General features: G+C 43.9%; 1 protein-coding gene across 1 annotated transcript; it reads right to left on the bottom strand.

Annotated features, from left to right (window-relative positions):
• Positions 1 to 214: 214 nt before the first annotated feature.
• LOC118778941 (TRAF3-interacting JNK-activating modulator) lies at positions 215 to 16,351 on the bottom strand. The gene is made up of 15 exons (XM_036530743.1): positions 16,150 to 16,351; positions 14,622 to 15,094; positions 13,674 to 13,818; positions 12,790 to 12,859; positions 12,185 to 12,212; positions 11,321 to 11,350; positions 10,754 to 10,849; positions 8,585 to 8,656; positions 7,449 to 7,589; positions 6,547 to 6,684; positions 5,729 to 5,864; positions 4,846 to 4,908; positions 4,402 to 4,547; positions 3,133 to 3,246; positions 215 to 2,018 (listed from the first exon to the last, which is right to left on the bottom strand). Exons 2-15 carry the CDS (start codon positions 14,988 to 14,990, stop codon positions 1,821 to 1,823), a joined length of 1,746 nt encoding a protein of 581 aa, XP_036386636.1. The 5' UTR covers positions 14,991 to 15,094; positions 16,150 to 16,351; the 3' UTR covers positions 215 to 1,820.
• Between the last annotated feature and the right edge of the window lie 274 nt (positions 16,352 to 16,625).

Below are 16,625 nucleotides of genomic sequence, written 5' to 3'. Positions count from 1 at the left end.
TAAAACTGCAGTTTTGAATTTGCGAATGAAATGTAAGGATGTGTTTTATTTTGTTCACAGAATGAATGAAATTTTATACAAAGTGGACAAAACAAACATTTTTAAAATGGACATTTTATGTAACAAACTGGGTTTTGTGCACAAAATATACATATGAATGAATTTGTTAATTGGACAAGTCAGCTTCATATAGTTACAGCTTTAACATCTGGGACTTCAACTTAACGTATGCACAAAATTATAAAGGTAAAAAAACTATAAAATATCTTTGGAAATGTCATTGTGAAATGAGGTGATCAGTGTATGCATGGAATGGCTCTTTAATAGCACTAATGGCTAACAGTGGGCATAAACACAGTGGAAGCCTGTCTCTATGCACTTTTCAAAATGCACATTGCCATGACAACACTTTGTCATGCAACCCAGCATGAAGGAGAGTGGGAACATACTGTTATGTCATAAAAGGAAAAGGAACTGTGATAACACTGCCATGGGAACTCCATGGGACCACTTCGCCAAGGTCATGCAACGCTACAATTTTTACTTCTGTAGCACTCCGCACAAAGTACTACATCACAGCTACATTCACCCTGCATGAACTCTGCCACCTTGTGTGTATCTGCAGTGATGTACTGGCAAGGCAAATTGTGACATGCCATTCATTGCTGAGGAGGTAGCTTTGTGCAATACAAAGCTGAATGTAGGCAATGGAGAACAGGCTACTAAACACTGAAATTGCTCATCAAAAAGATACAAAGCAACAAAGGGGGTTATTGTATTTCATGATGACAGTTTTTCCCGCTCGCTCCTTAGCAAAAAAGAACAGAAAATGTGAATGGGTTTCACATATGGCAAGACAACAATGCATTTGCGCATCCGTCAAGCATCAGAGAAGAAACTAGTCTGTCCTGTCCTTGCCCTTAAGACTATACCACAGACTGAGAAAACCTGGAATATTTTTTGTACTGAGCCCAATGGAGGCAAAAATAAATTTTCTATGAGGTATAAAAGTGTTCATGTCAGTACTGTCAAACATAATGGCATAAAAGTCTCACCCAGCTTCGAGAAGCAGAATAGCTTTTCCTTTGCATTTGCGCTTGTTGCCATATTAATGATGTAAATAGTTTATTTTCAGTGTATATTTAAAAAATAACAGCTAAAAAAACAAATGCACATTTGAACATAACGTCTACTTAAAAGGTGGAAAAAACAGCTTTTGGGTTATCCTGAGAAATTTGATGGGAATTCGTTGCGTGTTTTAATGTTGCAAAAGTCATTTTGTGGACAGATGTTGTTCTGGGTAGCTGGGTGTGGTAAAAATTGAAACTGACTCCCTGTATATCTCCTACATCCTTAGGCATACTGGTTTTATATATCTTCAAAAAAAAAGAATAACTAAATATTTGTGTATATAAAAGTCACTGAAAGTAAAACAGCTGCATTGGCAGAATTTCTCACAGGACTAGTTGCAAAATTCTGTGAGATACTCATGACACAGTGGACACATATAAAACCTGGATCATCTCATGCACCTTGAGCTTATTTTCTCTCCTTTTTTATAGTGTGGGTGGCCAGCACCCTCACACTTTAATAACATTTTAGACATAAAAGGTTGAGTGCAACATTTCCAGGCCTCATGTCCCTGAGAAAGCTGTAAACATCACATCTCCAGCGCAACCCCACAGCCGTTTTCTGAGAACGCGAATCAACCAGTAAACAACACAATGGAGCTTGTTTTACCAAGGATCCTCTTTCTCCTCCACACTGGCGTTTCCGTTCCGATTGGTCCTTGGCATTAGAAGCGTTGCTATGACTCCGCTTCAAATTGGTCTGTAGCATTCTGAGTTTTCCGATGAGGCCGCCTCCCACAGGTACTGCTCCACGTGCTCCCTCAGGACTCCATAGTACTCCTGCAGCTGGTTGCCAAAGACGGGGTGGAAACAGATCCACGCAAGGGTCACCACGGCCACCATGATGACCAGCAACAGAGAGAGACCTAACCAGGAGCAACAGCGCCCCTGAGAGAACAGAAGAGGGAGAGCGCTCACTGGCTGCCTGTGGCTTGCCCAGTGTACAGCCTTGGGAGATGGTGCAGTTTAGATGATGGTGTTACTGCATCTGTGAATTTATCCATGTAATGTGCTGTACAGTCATCTATGTATGGTCTGTACGTTGGTGTTCAGAATTGGATACAGGCAGTCTGAAAGTGTTCCAATGTCTGTTTTATGGCACGCTCACACAAGGCTGCAAATCAGCAGTTTGCCTTTTCTCATTGTGGACCCAGAACAGAGGTTAATGACACTGCGTAATAATAATCTTGCTGACATATGAACTGTTTATCAACGTAAGTCTCTAAGCTTGTTGGGGGACCAAGCCCCAGAGCCTGACATGGTTAGTACCCTTGCTGTAAATATACCCCCACAATGTGACATATTGCATTGCTTAATTAGTATAGTTCTATCTCACACATAAGGAACAAGGCATCGTTGTCTGGAAGCCAAGGATTGTGGGGCCCAGGCACAAAAGGAGTATAGCAATGAATCAGACATTGCATCAAATAAAGCATAGTACCCTGTCCTACTGGACATTGTTTTTATTAGGGCAATCAGACAGCAGGGAAAGGGACGAGGAGATGAGATTTCACGGAACAGAAGGCCGTCATAAAAGGGAAAGGTGACGGCGTACAGCAGGAAAGGTAATGGGATTTAATGGGAGAGATAAGGTGCAGCAGCACAGGGAAAGGGTCATAAATGGGACTAATGAGCAATCATACAGTAAGAGAGGGAGACAACAGCAAAGGGGAAGGGTAAATACAGAGAGAGACATACAGCAGAGCTACAGTAGAACAGAGATACAACAATGAAGGGAAAATAGAGTAAAGATACAGCAGGACAGGGACGCAGCACTAAAGTGGAAATGCACTGTAGACATACAGTAGAAACAGGACACAGTGCTAAAGTGGAAATGCACTGTAGACATACAGTAGTAACAGGACACAGCGCTAAAGTGGAAATGCACTGTAGATATACAGTAGTAACAGGACACAGCACTAAAGGGAAAATGTACAGTACTTATACAGAAGGACAAGGACATGGCAGCGATAGGGAGGGGCTGAGGGGGGCGGGGCCTGACCTTGCTCCTGCGAGTGCTCAGCAGTTTCAGCTCCTCCCTACACTGCGACAGGCGGGACTGACTGGTGTGACACTCGAGCTCCATGGCGTCCAGCTCCGCCCGCAGCTCCTCACACTGAGGAGAAATACCCACACGACAATCTGTCACTCAGAGACCAGGCTCCGCCTCCTCCCCCCACCCCCCACCGCACAGCTTACAGTGCAAACATAGGCCCTGTACCCATTTAACCTACAGTAGGAGGTGGTTGCAGCTCAGAGCAACAAGGAGAATTATGTTCCTACGCCCCTAACCCTGGGGTTATGCCTGCTGGTCAGGCGTTCCCCCAGCAAAGGCATACAGCACCCAGACACTGTTTTGCATGCTCACTACAGAGCTAGGTTACTCATATGATTGCTTCATTAATGGATTGCATTATTTTAAATATACACCAGTGTCTCTCACAATTTGTAGCTCTGTCTACAGGACAGTCTTGTGACACACCATCTCACAAGTCCAATGAGTATAACTTGAGGGTACCAGAGGCAGAACTCATTGAAAGAGCTGTAGGTGTAAGCACCTTAGACAAAGCCACCATCAAGAGACGTGAGGCGGACCTTCAAAGCAAGCGTATATCTGTCTTGTAAGGGGACTTTACTTCACATCACATATCAATCAAAACTCTTTCCCTGGATTTAGCATTTAAAATTTCACACAATAAACGAGTCTGTTGCTGACTAAATGAAGAACATTTAGCGTTAGAATCCACAACTCAGAAGAAGTTCTGACTTCCACGACTATCTCACTGCCAAGTGCAAACGTGCTTTAGTTCATGGTAGCCTTTGAGAAAGTGACAGAGCTGACAGAAATGCTTTACTGCATTCTGCTCACTCTGCTCAGAGCATGAGTGCATCCACCCAGCCCTACAGGGTCTTCATTTGTCCCCTCAACTCTCATTCCGTTCCATTCAATTCCATTCAGTTCATTTCAGTTCAACTCAAGGATTTTCCATGTTGCATAAAATCCCATCTCACAGATTGTAAATGTCTGTCCCAAATTCTCACGTAGCTCACATGTAGACATACATTTGGCCAACAAGGGTGAGCCAATAAGCCATTACAGCGCATCTCGAAAAACTGGCAAAAAAACATCACAACTATTTTTTTAGTTACTGCAACTGAAGCTTTAATTACAAATCCAGTTCCAGACTGCAGACATGGTTTGTGATGTCACATTCATCCCTGCTGGAATGCAGAGCTATATCACTGTGGCCTCCCGGATCAAGCGTCTTACTTCCTTCTCCTTCATCCTGAGCTTCTGCTGGGTATCCTGAAGCTGGCTGCCGGACTGAAGGTGTTCCCAGGAGGGCTGGGCTGTAGCCGGACGCCCGTCCGAAACGCAGAACTGAGCGATGGAGTCCCACATCTCTCGGCTGGGGTCTGCACATTCAATATCCAAGCAGCAACATGAGCACACTGGGGTATGCTGACACAAAAACAAAAACCTCAAGTGCCATAGCAATGAATGATTTAAACAGTGTATATAGTAGTATATATATAAGTAATACATAGTCAATCTGGAAAAAAATGACTTGGTGGTCACATTATTATTGATTATTGAGTCTAAATTTAATTGTAACTTACAACCAAAGATGTGCACTATTTCCTGCTTAAAACTAGTAATCTACAATGACCAATGCCTAAGCTTAGAAACCTAAAATATACACAATTTTCTTACTTTGAAAGAAGCTGCCAGTCAGACTAGGGTCTTCATATTGCCAGAGCTTCTCTGAAATTAAAATCAGAAAGTGTTAATCTACTTGTTAATCTTATTATTACTTACTTACTTACTTACCTTTTATTTCATATTTTTTGTCTCCTACAATGAACACTGAGAAAAATGCATGGGCAGTTCACTCCTGTAACTTGGAGATGGCAGCTAGTAATACTTTCATAGGCCCAGATATGTCTTAGTCTAAGCTTTCTGCTGAAGTATCAAAAAGACCAAGAAAAACCATGCAATTAGCAGTTCCAATTCAAAGAGCTTAACCATCAAAGTAACCATCTTAAAATCAAAAGAACATGCTAATGTTGTCAGGATATTTGGATTAGCTTGCATATGCTCCAAGTATTTTTGGCCTGGTTAGACTTGAAATTGACCTACAAATAGTTCCCTGTGAAAGTAAATCTCTTGGTTTTGATGTACAAAGTTTTCATAAACAAGCCTTGTAAGGATGTATAATTGTTTTATTTTCAAACACCTATTGACCTTTTTCATTCACTCGACAGTTTCATCATTATCCCAAATGATGCATGCCAATGTAAATGCTAAATAATAATTGTACCCAATAAATAATACCTTTAACATAATACAGTTGTAGACCAATTGCAAGGTGTTCATAACTTTTAGGTTTTCACATAACAGTCCTTGTATTAGTGAAATCTTCAGTGTGTACTACAGGATACCACTGTCCTACTCCTGTTCATTCATTTAACTCTTTCATGCCCACAGCACTGGCATTTGCTTAGCCTGACATGCATTTCTTTTCACTTACAGCAGATGGCCGTGCTGCACAAATTGTGTCTGGGCGGGGGCGCCCCCCAGTGGCTGCGTGTGGTACCTCTGATATCGTTTAGCTGCTCCTTGGTGGCCTGGTTGTCATCCTCCAGAAGGGTGATTTGGGACCGCAGTTCATCCCCATCCCTCTGCAGCACCTCCAGCTGGGCCCTCAGGTCTGCCTCTTGCCCCCTGGCTCTCTAGAGGGGTACAAAAAACCGAGGGGACCCCGTCATGCTCAAGCTATAACACCACAGAGACTTTAATTTACAGCATTCTCCCTGCATTTCTGTAATGTTGTAACACTGGGAAGGGTGCCAGGGGGTTTTGACTGTCGTCTGTAATGCCGCAAATAGGAACTGTGAGCAGTACTGTAAGTTACTGTAAACCTGGTCAATCATTTAGACCATATGGTCATGTGATGGTGGCTTTCAATGAGGAACCAAAATGTAATAATGTTGACAGCACTCACCTTGCATTTATAATGCAAAAACAGGCCCAACTTCTCTTAATCCTGCTCCTCACAAACATGCCACAACAATAGATCAAAAGAACACAATTTCAACTGCTCAGTTATGTTCGTGTGCAAGAATTACGGAAACTGACATGCAGCTGCCACTGGCGAAATACATGAGTTTATGAGGAGATATGCAGCATCAAACTTTGCAGTGTTAGCCATCAAAATGGGTTTTTTTATGTGCCACTTGAAAAAAGTTGGTGACACTTCTCCTAGCGGAGAAGCTGGACAATCAGAATGACTATTCTTACCAGACCAGCTATTCATTTTAGAACAAAAACGCAGAGCAAAACTGAAAAAGTTTAAAGGATTGACTGAGATTGTGGGAGGCATTCAGGCCCTGATATGCAGCAGCAGCCCCTCACCTCCAGCTGGCTCTGCAGTAGGTGCAGCTGGTCTGTGCTCTCTTCGTCTGACCTCCTCAGCTGACCGCAGCTCTCCTTCAGCTCTCCGTACAGGCCCCGCCACCGTTCCAGCTCCGCCTGTGCTGCCTGCAGCGCCTCCTGGTGGGGAGAATGAGAAAACACTCCTGCTTTACACCTGTGGTAGCAGAGGCTCATCTTGGGGCAAGAGAGGATATCCGCAGACAGTGAATGAGGGCATTCTGTGAACACGTAACACGCGTGTGTAACACACAAAGAGCCGTTTGTCCCCTCACAGTGTCCTGATTACTTCAGGCGAAGTTCATAATTAAAAAGTAGGTTAATTCCACACTTCCACTGAATAGAACCCAACTGGATGATTTCTGAATATGTTAATGTATTCATGAAGTAATTATCTATATTCTCATACATTTACATTGAAATACGTAAGATGTGTAGGACAACTTTGTGGTGGCCATTTTCACCAAAGGCAGTATGACAATATTTGACCGTATGAAAAGGGACTGCTTATTTTAAATGCATTAATATGACTTGAATAAGGAATAAAATAGTCCTTGACTTGGAATGAGCAATATTTGATCAACAGAATGATTAAATAAGGCCTGGATTCACTGGATGTTTGTCCTTAACTTTGTTTAACAGTTGTCCTTAACAACCTGTTAAATTGTTAAAATGTATTTTCAATGTGCTCACATTTCTTTTCATTAATTTTAACCATCGCTGAACCCGCTGAACTCTGTGGGGCATAAATGCAAGACTTGCTTTTAATTGGGAGTCAAAGTTAAGGACATATACTGGTTGAGTGCAGGCCTTAGTTATCTCTACTGACCATTGCTAAAGTCTCCTCACTTCAGAGAGGTTTCTGTGTGACAAGGTTCCCTCACCTCTAAGCTCTCTGCCTTCTTCTCAGCCTCCGCTTTCTCCGTGGTGGCCCTCTGCAGGGCCTCCAAGGCCTTCTCCTCGGACTCCCGCCTCTGCTCCTCCATCTGCAGCATCACTTTCTTCACTCCGTCCCGGGGAAACTTCTGAAAGAGCACCGTCGCATTTAATCACTACCACCCACTAGCCTCACTTACTTGCCACGTGTTGGGCCTGGTGACAACCTTGCTCTAAACTGAGATAACATTGCAAATTAGTGGCGCAATTACAAGCAGCAGGTTACTGAGCCGCTCAGTTAGCACTGCATATGGGACAAACTGGAAATAGAAGTCCTTTCAGTTAAGGACATAATATTCGTACCTATCTCAGGTGGGCACACAGTGGTGAATGGATGAGTTTGTCATTTTTTAAATGCTTTTTCCCCTTTGAAATTACCACCTGTACATAAAGCCTGTCTCACCACAACAAGCTCTGCAGATGTGCAGGACTGCTGAAGCAAGATGAATGCATTTCTCATATGCACTCGCAAGTAGCCAATGGCTATTTTTCACACAGTGCACCGCAGTGAAGTGGGCACTCATTGGAGGATAGGTGCTACTCTACTGACATCATCCGAGTAACTTATGGCTGTCTGATGAATTGCTGGGTTTTGAGGGGTAGTGAGACATGGCAACCCTGGCTGACCAACCCAGACATTTTGCTCTTTCATCGCTCGGTCATTGTTATGACTCATGACACAGCTGGGATCTAACCCAGGCCATAGGGGTCAGCCTGCACTTGGGAGCCCTGGGTGAGTTGCTCAGATCATAGACTTGCGTTCACAAGACATAAAACATGAATGGAGGCATAAGGCACAGACATGAATGGAAACACGTTATTAATGATTACTCATTTCAAAGCAGTAGATTACCTCAAAATGATTATATGTATCATTTATATCAAACATAATATATATAATAATGTAAAATATAATCTTTAAATTAGCTTTTTGGAATAAAGAAGTAAGCATTTGTACTTAGAAGTGGATCCACCAAGAACACCAAGTAAATTGCCACTGCTAAATTCAAACGGACTCTTTTGTCACTTTTAACTTTTTCACAGAACCACAGCCAATACCCTCTGAGGCTTGATGTGAACTCACCTGTGCACACACTTGCAGCTGGGACTCTAAGGCTCCTATCCTACTCTTCAATATATCCTCATTGCAGCGTGTCTGAAGAGAGAGACAGAGAGAGAGAGAAAAAACATTTCATTGGATTCTGGGACGCTGGTCATACTCAAAATTTAGGTCAGAGCCTGAGCAGAGCCACTAGCTTTTCTTTTATCAGGGCAGCTAACAGAAATGACAGAGAGACAGACAAGCCATCTGGACCACCCTGATATCAGTGAGTTGGCGCAAAGCTCATCCTCGTGAATTCAGACGCCCTGAAACTGAGTATGAGTGGCACTGCCAGGCATAGCCTGCTTTCCATCACATGGCACTGAAGGACACCCACAAAATGATGGCCGCTCCCTGAGGGTACGGTGTATGCGACAATGAGTCGGCCCTTCCACACCCGCTCCGGGCGGTGTCCGCACACTGCCGACGAGGGAGGTTCAGTCGGAAAGAAGCAGGGAGCAGACCGGAAACCGCGCTTATCCGTTCCCGCTCTCTCTCAGCTGGGGAAAACGCCGCCTGCCGCCTGGCGCTCTGTGGCGTTTCTCTCACGGTCGGTTTCCCTCCAGTAGCTCCGCAGACCAGCTGAGAAGGGGCCTCCACCAAGGCGCACAGAGCCGACTGAGAGGTGGGGGGAGGCTGGTGGCGCCTGCGAACACACACGGCGCCGCGCGGAAACACCCTTCCTGTGTGCTGTCTGGGACCTGGAGGCCACAGTCCCACCCCCTCGTCCTCACTGTGCTCGTATTCAAGCGACGGGGAGTGAAACAGAGCTACCAATCTCGGCTCAACTTTTAAACAGCCACAGCACAGCCTCCCCGAGCCATCTCTAAGCCATCTGTAAATGTCCCAGATCTAACGTTTATCTAGCATTCAGGCGGAAGGAGCTTTATCAGACTTACGCTAACACATCAATAGGGTCTATAAAAGTACCGTGCTGTTGGGATCTTCAAAGTCGTTATTTCTGTCTGTCTTCTTTCTGTCTCCGTTTCTCCAGACTGGGCTTGAAGATGAGCTGAGTGCTGCCCGCGCGTTGCAGGAAAGTGTACTGGCGTGCTCCGTACGAAGCGTTTGCTTTTATATTCAGCGGAGGACGGCTGAGCCTCCTTATCTCTCTCCCTGTCTGCACCCACACGTCGCGCACCAGACTGCAGCTCCTCGATTACGGCTGGAGACGACGCTGTGGAACGTCTCTGAAACCACAGCCTCGCTAACAGCGCAAGACTCTGAGCTGACAGGACAGAAATACTGAGTTTATCCTCACACAGACAGTCAGCTTCAAAACTCACTCATAATTGTCACATCACACTTGAAACTTTTTTTGTATTTTTTATCCCCCCCACTCTCTGTGAAATTGCCAGCTGTCCCCGATCTTTGGAATCCGCAAATTTACATCTGGCTCATCTTAATGCAATTTTGTCTGCAGGAAGACAGGAGCGCTGAGGAGCAGAGAACATAATCCTCTGACACGCTCGCTTGCCAACAACAGCCCCAGAGTGTCCCAGGGGAGCGAACGCTGATGGTGTATAAAAGGGTGAAAGCCAACAGTGTATAAGTGCATTTCCCTGACTTCATCTGAGCGACTCACAGACTGCATTGAGAGCAGTGTGACAAGGAAACCCTTGCCAACAAAAGCCGCCCTGCCCCATTCCACAGCCGTGACCTCCCCGTCGTAACGGCTGGCTGCGAATACTGCTCTCAAATGCTGCAGTGCAATGGCTTGCGATGACAGTATGGCAGTGAAGTAGGCTTGGGAACGTTGATGATAACTGACTAGTTCTGAACAACAGGGAGGTAACGAGTATTTAACAGAGAGATAAGGTTGATAAATAATAAGTGTGCTTGGTCATGAACCAAAGCAAAGAGCTTAGGAAATACAACGGTAAAGAGTCTCATCTACAGCCATTGCTGTCATGTGATGTCAAACAGAAAAGGTCTAACCAAAACTTAGATAAGTGCTGTCGCGTTCAGTGGCATCTGTTGAAAGTCAATGGGACAGCTGAGCGGGTTGGGTCTCTGATTGTGACCATGATGACAGTCAGACTACTCAATGGGTGACACATGGATGATGACGGCCGATCAGTAACACTGCGCTAGCGGATATGGAGCTGGTGATTGGCAGACCGTGATAAGCTGAGACAGTGCGGGTCTTACCATCCACAGGTTGTCAAAGGAGCCCAGCAGGGCAGAGGCGCTGTGCTGGAGAAGGGCCAGCTTCTGCTTCAGCGTCTCCTCCCTCCAGAGGGCCTCCTGCAAGGAGGAATGCCGCACAGACAGGAGCTGACCACTGCACTCACGCTAACTGCAGCGTAGTTTTAACTACTGTTGCTAACTGCAGTGTAGTATAGGATTAATACGGAATCTGGAGTGGACATGTTACCATCTGTTTGACAATGTCATTGATCTCTGTGACATGGTACATTAACTTTCTGAACACACTTGCAAAACATTTGTAAATGTCTCACTCTCATAAACATAAAACAGATCATTAAGAGTGGTCTTAAAACTAGGAGAATTAATTGAACAAGCAATATTAAGAGCACTCCACAGCAAAAGAAGGAAGAAGCCTAATAACATAATCAGATGGAATTCAGACAGACAATCAGGTTTTGATACATAGTTAGTTACTTTTTCTTGAAAAACATTAGGTGCAATATGCCTACACTTTATGTCAAGATTAGAACACAGCTCATTAATTGCTGTGAGAAGGGCTTTACATACCTTTAAGTAATCTGCCAGTTGCAAAATGTCCTGCAGAGAGAGAGAGAGAGAGAGAGAGAGAGAGAGAAAGAGAGAGAGAGAAAGCACAGAAGAGGCCATGAAAGGAAGCGAGAAAGCACACGTGGATATGAGAGAGGGAGAGAGACAGAGAGAATAAGAGTGACAGAGATAGCATGGTTGTCAGAGCGAGAGAGCAGGGAGTTTGAGTGAGAAAGATGGGGGGAAAGAAAGAGATTGAACAAAGAGCAACTGGTGTTTTGATGCTCCTACACACAGCTTGTTTGTGCTCTGACACCTGTTTCTCCAGTGTACACTGCTTTCAGACTCAACAGCACAGAGGAAGGGGAGAGTAGGCCACTTCCTTTCCTTTCCTCTCAGCTCACCGCAAAACATTAACGTCTCTGCACAGGACCCAGGACCCAGCCACGCCAGCACATAACTACCACTATTCTGTGATAATGTTACTGTGATAATCACCGGGTAATGTTAGAGGTGTATGTATTTATAGAAATATGTAATATATAGAAATTACACATACAGATATGTCTGAGCCTCCTTTTGAATGGATGATAAATTGTTCCACCCCAACCCCTAGCAGAATGTGAAATTCTAAAGTAACGATTAAAACAGAGTGTGGGTCTAATTAGGAATGGGTCTCCCCATGCTACAGCTAGAACAGTCAGAATATATGAGGTAGAAGCACTTGGTTAAGTGAGCAAGATGATACTATCTCTGACACATAACAATATACAACTTATGAGATCTTCCAAGTGGAACTGCCCAGCCAGTACAGTGCAGACTGAAATTCAATGTAACTAAATTCTTTAAGAACAAAAACAAGACAGACGTAAAACAGCTGCTTACCGATTCCTGTACTGTTATTAAGCCACACCTGTAATTTAAGGAGCAAAGTGGACATTAATCATTTAAATCCCATTAATACGGACATTGTCCTTACTGCAATAAGAAAAACTCAACGTGAAAAGTCGCAAAACGATGTAACCCGATGTAATCTTCTCCTTTCAAAAATAAAAAAAAAACATTCAAGACTGAAGACAAGCTTGACACATTTGAATGACCTTTTAGTGATATATTTATATTATACACTGTGATTTCAGTTTCACCACTTTATCATCATAATTTTCATAATTAATGTCTCCTTCCATTGTTTTGGTTGCACTGCTGTGACCTGCTGAACTACTACACAGACAGTGACACCCAGTGTGGCACCTCTGTTTGACGCAACACTACCACATTTGAGCAACAACAAGAAACTTACTGGAAATATATGAGATATTCAGATATAATTCCTCAGAGTCTGACACTGTCTTATTTAACAACAGGTATCATTGTATCAGGCAGTGCATGACGCATATGGTAACAAGACGACATTGTGAGCTCTCGACCACAAATGAGGACGGCCTCTGACGAGGCGGTGGCAGAAATAAAACCCCAGAAAGCAGACTTACTCAGTCTGTGAGCTGGAGTCACGCTGCCCGTGCTGGCTGTTGGTCAGTGCACTCTGGTCAGTCTGCACCCCTGAAAATTTTCAGAATGAGCATTAGATGAAGCCCTGAAGTACAGCCAGTGCTCAATCCCGCAGCAATGCCTAGGCTATACATGCATGACATTCCCTTCCTTAAATGAAGGCCTTGACGCCATTCAGTCTTTTGAAAATTCAGCTAGCTGCAGATCACTTCATCATACACCCAGGTTTCAAGAGGTTTACTATGTTCTGTCATAAAATGTTCCCTGTACGAGCAAAATGAAAATCATCGTGGTTGTCTGAGAATGACAGTAAAAACAACATAAGAAGCAATGTTAATTGTAGTAATCATCCTGATAACAGTTACCACAGCTTGTCAGCTACCACAAGTGTTAACTGTTACCGCTGTTGTGAAAACTTAATTCCAACACTCCAGGGTGAGCATAACAAATGTTATGCATTATGCAAAGTTAGTCGCTTCAATCATTGTGATTTAACACTTACACTGTATATGTTTATTTCATACCTGACCAACATCTACTGGAAAAAAAATCAACAAGGTTTTGAAAATTTAGCCAAATCATCGTGAGCGCACAGTTGGAGTAAGCAAATATCTTGCTACATGTCTGGTTTGGTATGTCTGGTGCACATCTCATCTTGGACCTACAGCATATGTGGTTCATTGTTCAACCTAACGCAAATATTGGGGTTAATCTGAAAAAAGTAGTCTCTGGGAAGAAAAATTAAGTACCATTTTAAGCATCAGAAGCAACCAGACTGAGCATAAACTGAAATGATCAAAATCATCTTCTGTGGCATCCCATACATGTAGAACATCCCCAAAAGAAGTTTCTGTGATTTCTCTACCTCTGTCCCTCCTTTCAGCAACCCTGCTTTGCTGTGGGAACCTCTCTCTATTCAGGAGAAACTTGAGTGAAGCTCGGTTAGAGGTCTGCTGATATACAGGCCTGTCCTCATTCTTGCGCAATGCAGCTGCATTCAACCACTGGGCCTTAAGGGAACAACAAACAAATGTTTATCTGTCATTCACTGGGCCACACACCTGGAAAACTGATCCCTTCAAACACCCAAGTTGCAAGCACTGTGAATACGACGGTGTGATGCAAGTTAATGTGACTGCTGTGAATCTATTTAGCACCATGACAACAAGTTGTATACATGTTGATTGCTTGAATTAATCATTAGGCTGTATGTGCAACTTATGATGTAATTTGGTTGCCTTCAAGAATAATTGTGAAGCATTATATGTACACTAAAATTATTACTGCAGGCTTGTGTTTTAGCATGGTGCTAAATGAACATTCTACTGAATGATCTATACCTATGCATTTAATGCTCCTGTAATATGCACTTGATGTATTTGATGTGTTTGGTCATGACGACCATGTAAGGCCCTCTGGACAAGGGTGTCTGCCAAATAAATGAATTATTTTTAAAAATAACTACAGTCATCAGTCAAAAAAAGGAGATAATACAATCATCCCATGTCACCATATTCATGCACAGATGTTCTGGGCAGATGACTGGGATGAATACAGTATATCTAGTAGCCTCAAGCATGAGTAACTTCCTTGACATGAGAGACATTAAACTGTTGCCAATAAATATATGGACTTAGCGGGGAGCAATTATGTATGCATGTACATATAATATGCATGCAATATGAATATATAGATATTGCGCAAAAGAAAATTGCCCACAAGCCATTCATAGATAGGCATTATATTGCACTGTTAAAATACATCACATTTTCATAGTGGTTGTAGGTAACTGAAAGGATTCTTGTGCACCTACCTGCTCAAGAGAGTTCATATCGGGCCAGGTGATTCCCAGGTCTTGTGCCATTATCAAAGAGCGTCTGTTGACCGGTGGCGCCCTGCGCTGCTTTGACCTAAGCACGACTTTGGGCTCCCTATTTCTCTCCTCCTGGGGCGCCGGCGGTGCCGACGCGTGTCCAATCTGCCTCCGCTTCAGAAACTCCATCTGCCTTTTGCGCTGCAGTTCGCTCCTCCATTCCGCGTCGCGCTGCTTCCCGGGGCTGCGGCAGGTAGTGATGTTGTTCCGGTCACGGAGGCACTCGTGCTTGGTCGCCCGTTGCTCCAGCTTCTGGTCGTAGCTGCCCGCCTGAAGCCAGCGCTGCTTGGCGGCTTTCTGGGTTGCCATGGTACCAGATGTCGATTTCTCACTTTTATAATGCTGTTGGGTCTGAGCAACTGTGACCTGTCAACTTTTTTTTTCAGAAGTCCTTCCGAAATCTAGCTGCTTTCCTGAAACAAAAATACAGTACTATTACCATTTTATAACAATACAGCCTTAACTAATACACTTCACCACTGAGCATTTTTAAAGCTAGCTATCATAAAATAGAATCATGAGAATACTATAGTAATAGCCAATAAAATGAAGATAACATTAGTTTATACGGCTACAGCCTATTGCCTGTTCTGCCCTTTTCATTATAGAAAAGGCCACAGTAGGAGTTGTACCAACCACTGCATTTATTCTCAGTTCATGAGGCTGAACTCATGTGTTCTCTTTTAACCCAGGCCCACTCCACAGCAAAATGCAGCCAGACATGTCTGTGCGCGGTGATACATGAACCTGTGCATGGATGCAGCGACCAAGCCTCTGAGGAAGGGCGACTCCCTGAGGTGCAGCTGGTTCCTCAGCAAGCATTGTTCTTAAAGAACGTGAAGCAAAGAGCTACAGCACAAACCAAGAGCTTTTATTTGCTCAAAAACGAGTAAAGTTGCCCTAGAGGAGATTGCATCTGTTACACCGTGAGGCCCAGCTGCAATCCAAACTGTAGGATGGTTTGAAGAGTATGTCTCAAAGAAACCATTTGTTATAGATGTGGAAGTGACCATCTTCTCCAACAGAAAATGGATGGATGTTATCTTTTAAGGCAGTCATCTTAATTTGAAATAAATGCCAAGGCGTTTTGGCTGTGAACATTAATGTTAATTATTCAGACATTTGTTACTTGACAGGCATATTTACTAAAAATCTGTTCGACAGTGCAAAATGGTGATTAGGTGTTTTGGGGGTGGCAAAGCTCCTGTGTGTGAAATAACTTGTACCTTACTGCTTAATATTGTAACAACTGTGTACTGTGCTATTTAAGATGGAGCCTGTGACTGCATAGTAGATCATCTAGAGAAATGCCTGAATGGTTTCAGCAACTGCTGAATGCACTGGCTAGCAATATATAAAGAAGCTGAAAGAGAGGCTTTGAATCTGAAACACAAAAGGAAAGAACAGGCTTTCAAGACCAAGAAGTTGCACGGAGAGTAAAAGGCATTGGCGCGAAACCACAAGTTACCTTTTCTTGCATTGGCTTCGGTGAGGTGGAGCGAGCGGTCACGAACGGTCCAAACCGACGAAGATAGGCAGCGCCCATAAATACGGTTTGTCTTGGGTGACCAGGGATTGGTGTTTTTTGCCGCTCAGTCTATGGCAAGAGCCTCTTCTTTGCCTCTCTCTCTCTCTTTTAAACAGGAAATGAGAGAAACCGCAGCACTGGTGCTTGTGTTCCTCTATCTCGTCCTCCACTCACTTGCGAGCGGTCGTCACACGCGGATGTGCCTGCAGATAAGTGCTTCTGCGTCACACCCCTGCGCTGCCGTTTTGAGATGCAAAGTCAAGGAAGTTCATGCATTATTTTAGTTTCCCTAGCGACCAGGTGTTTCGGCTAAAGCGAGAGGATTGAAACTGAAATGCATGCGCTTTGCTGCCTCTGCAACTGACAGCATGAAACGGCAGCACATCTCCACCGATGTAACAATTTGTGCCACAGTC

This window comes from Megalops cyprinoides, chromosome 6 (genome assembly GCF_013368585.1).
Source record: "Megalops cyprinoides isolate fMegCyp1 chromosome 6, fMegCyp1.pri, whole genome shotgun sequence".
NCBI classification, from domain to species: Eukaryota; Metazoa; Chordata; class Actinopteri; order Elopiformes; family Megalopidae; genus Megalops; species Megalops cyprinoides.
Note: the sequence above shows the minus strand (reverse complement) of the source record. Positions and strands in the feature narration are given on the sequence as shown.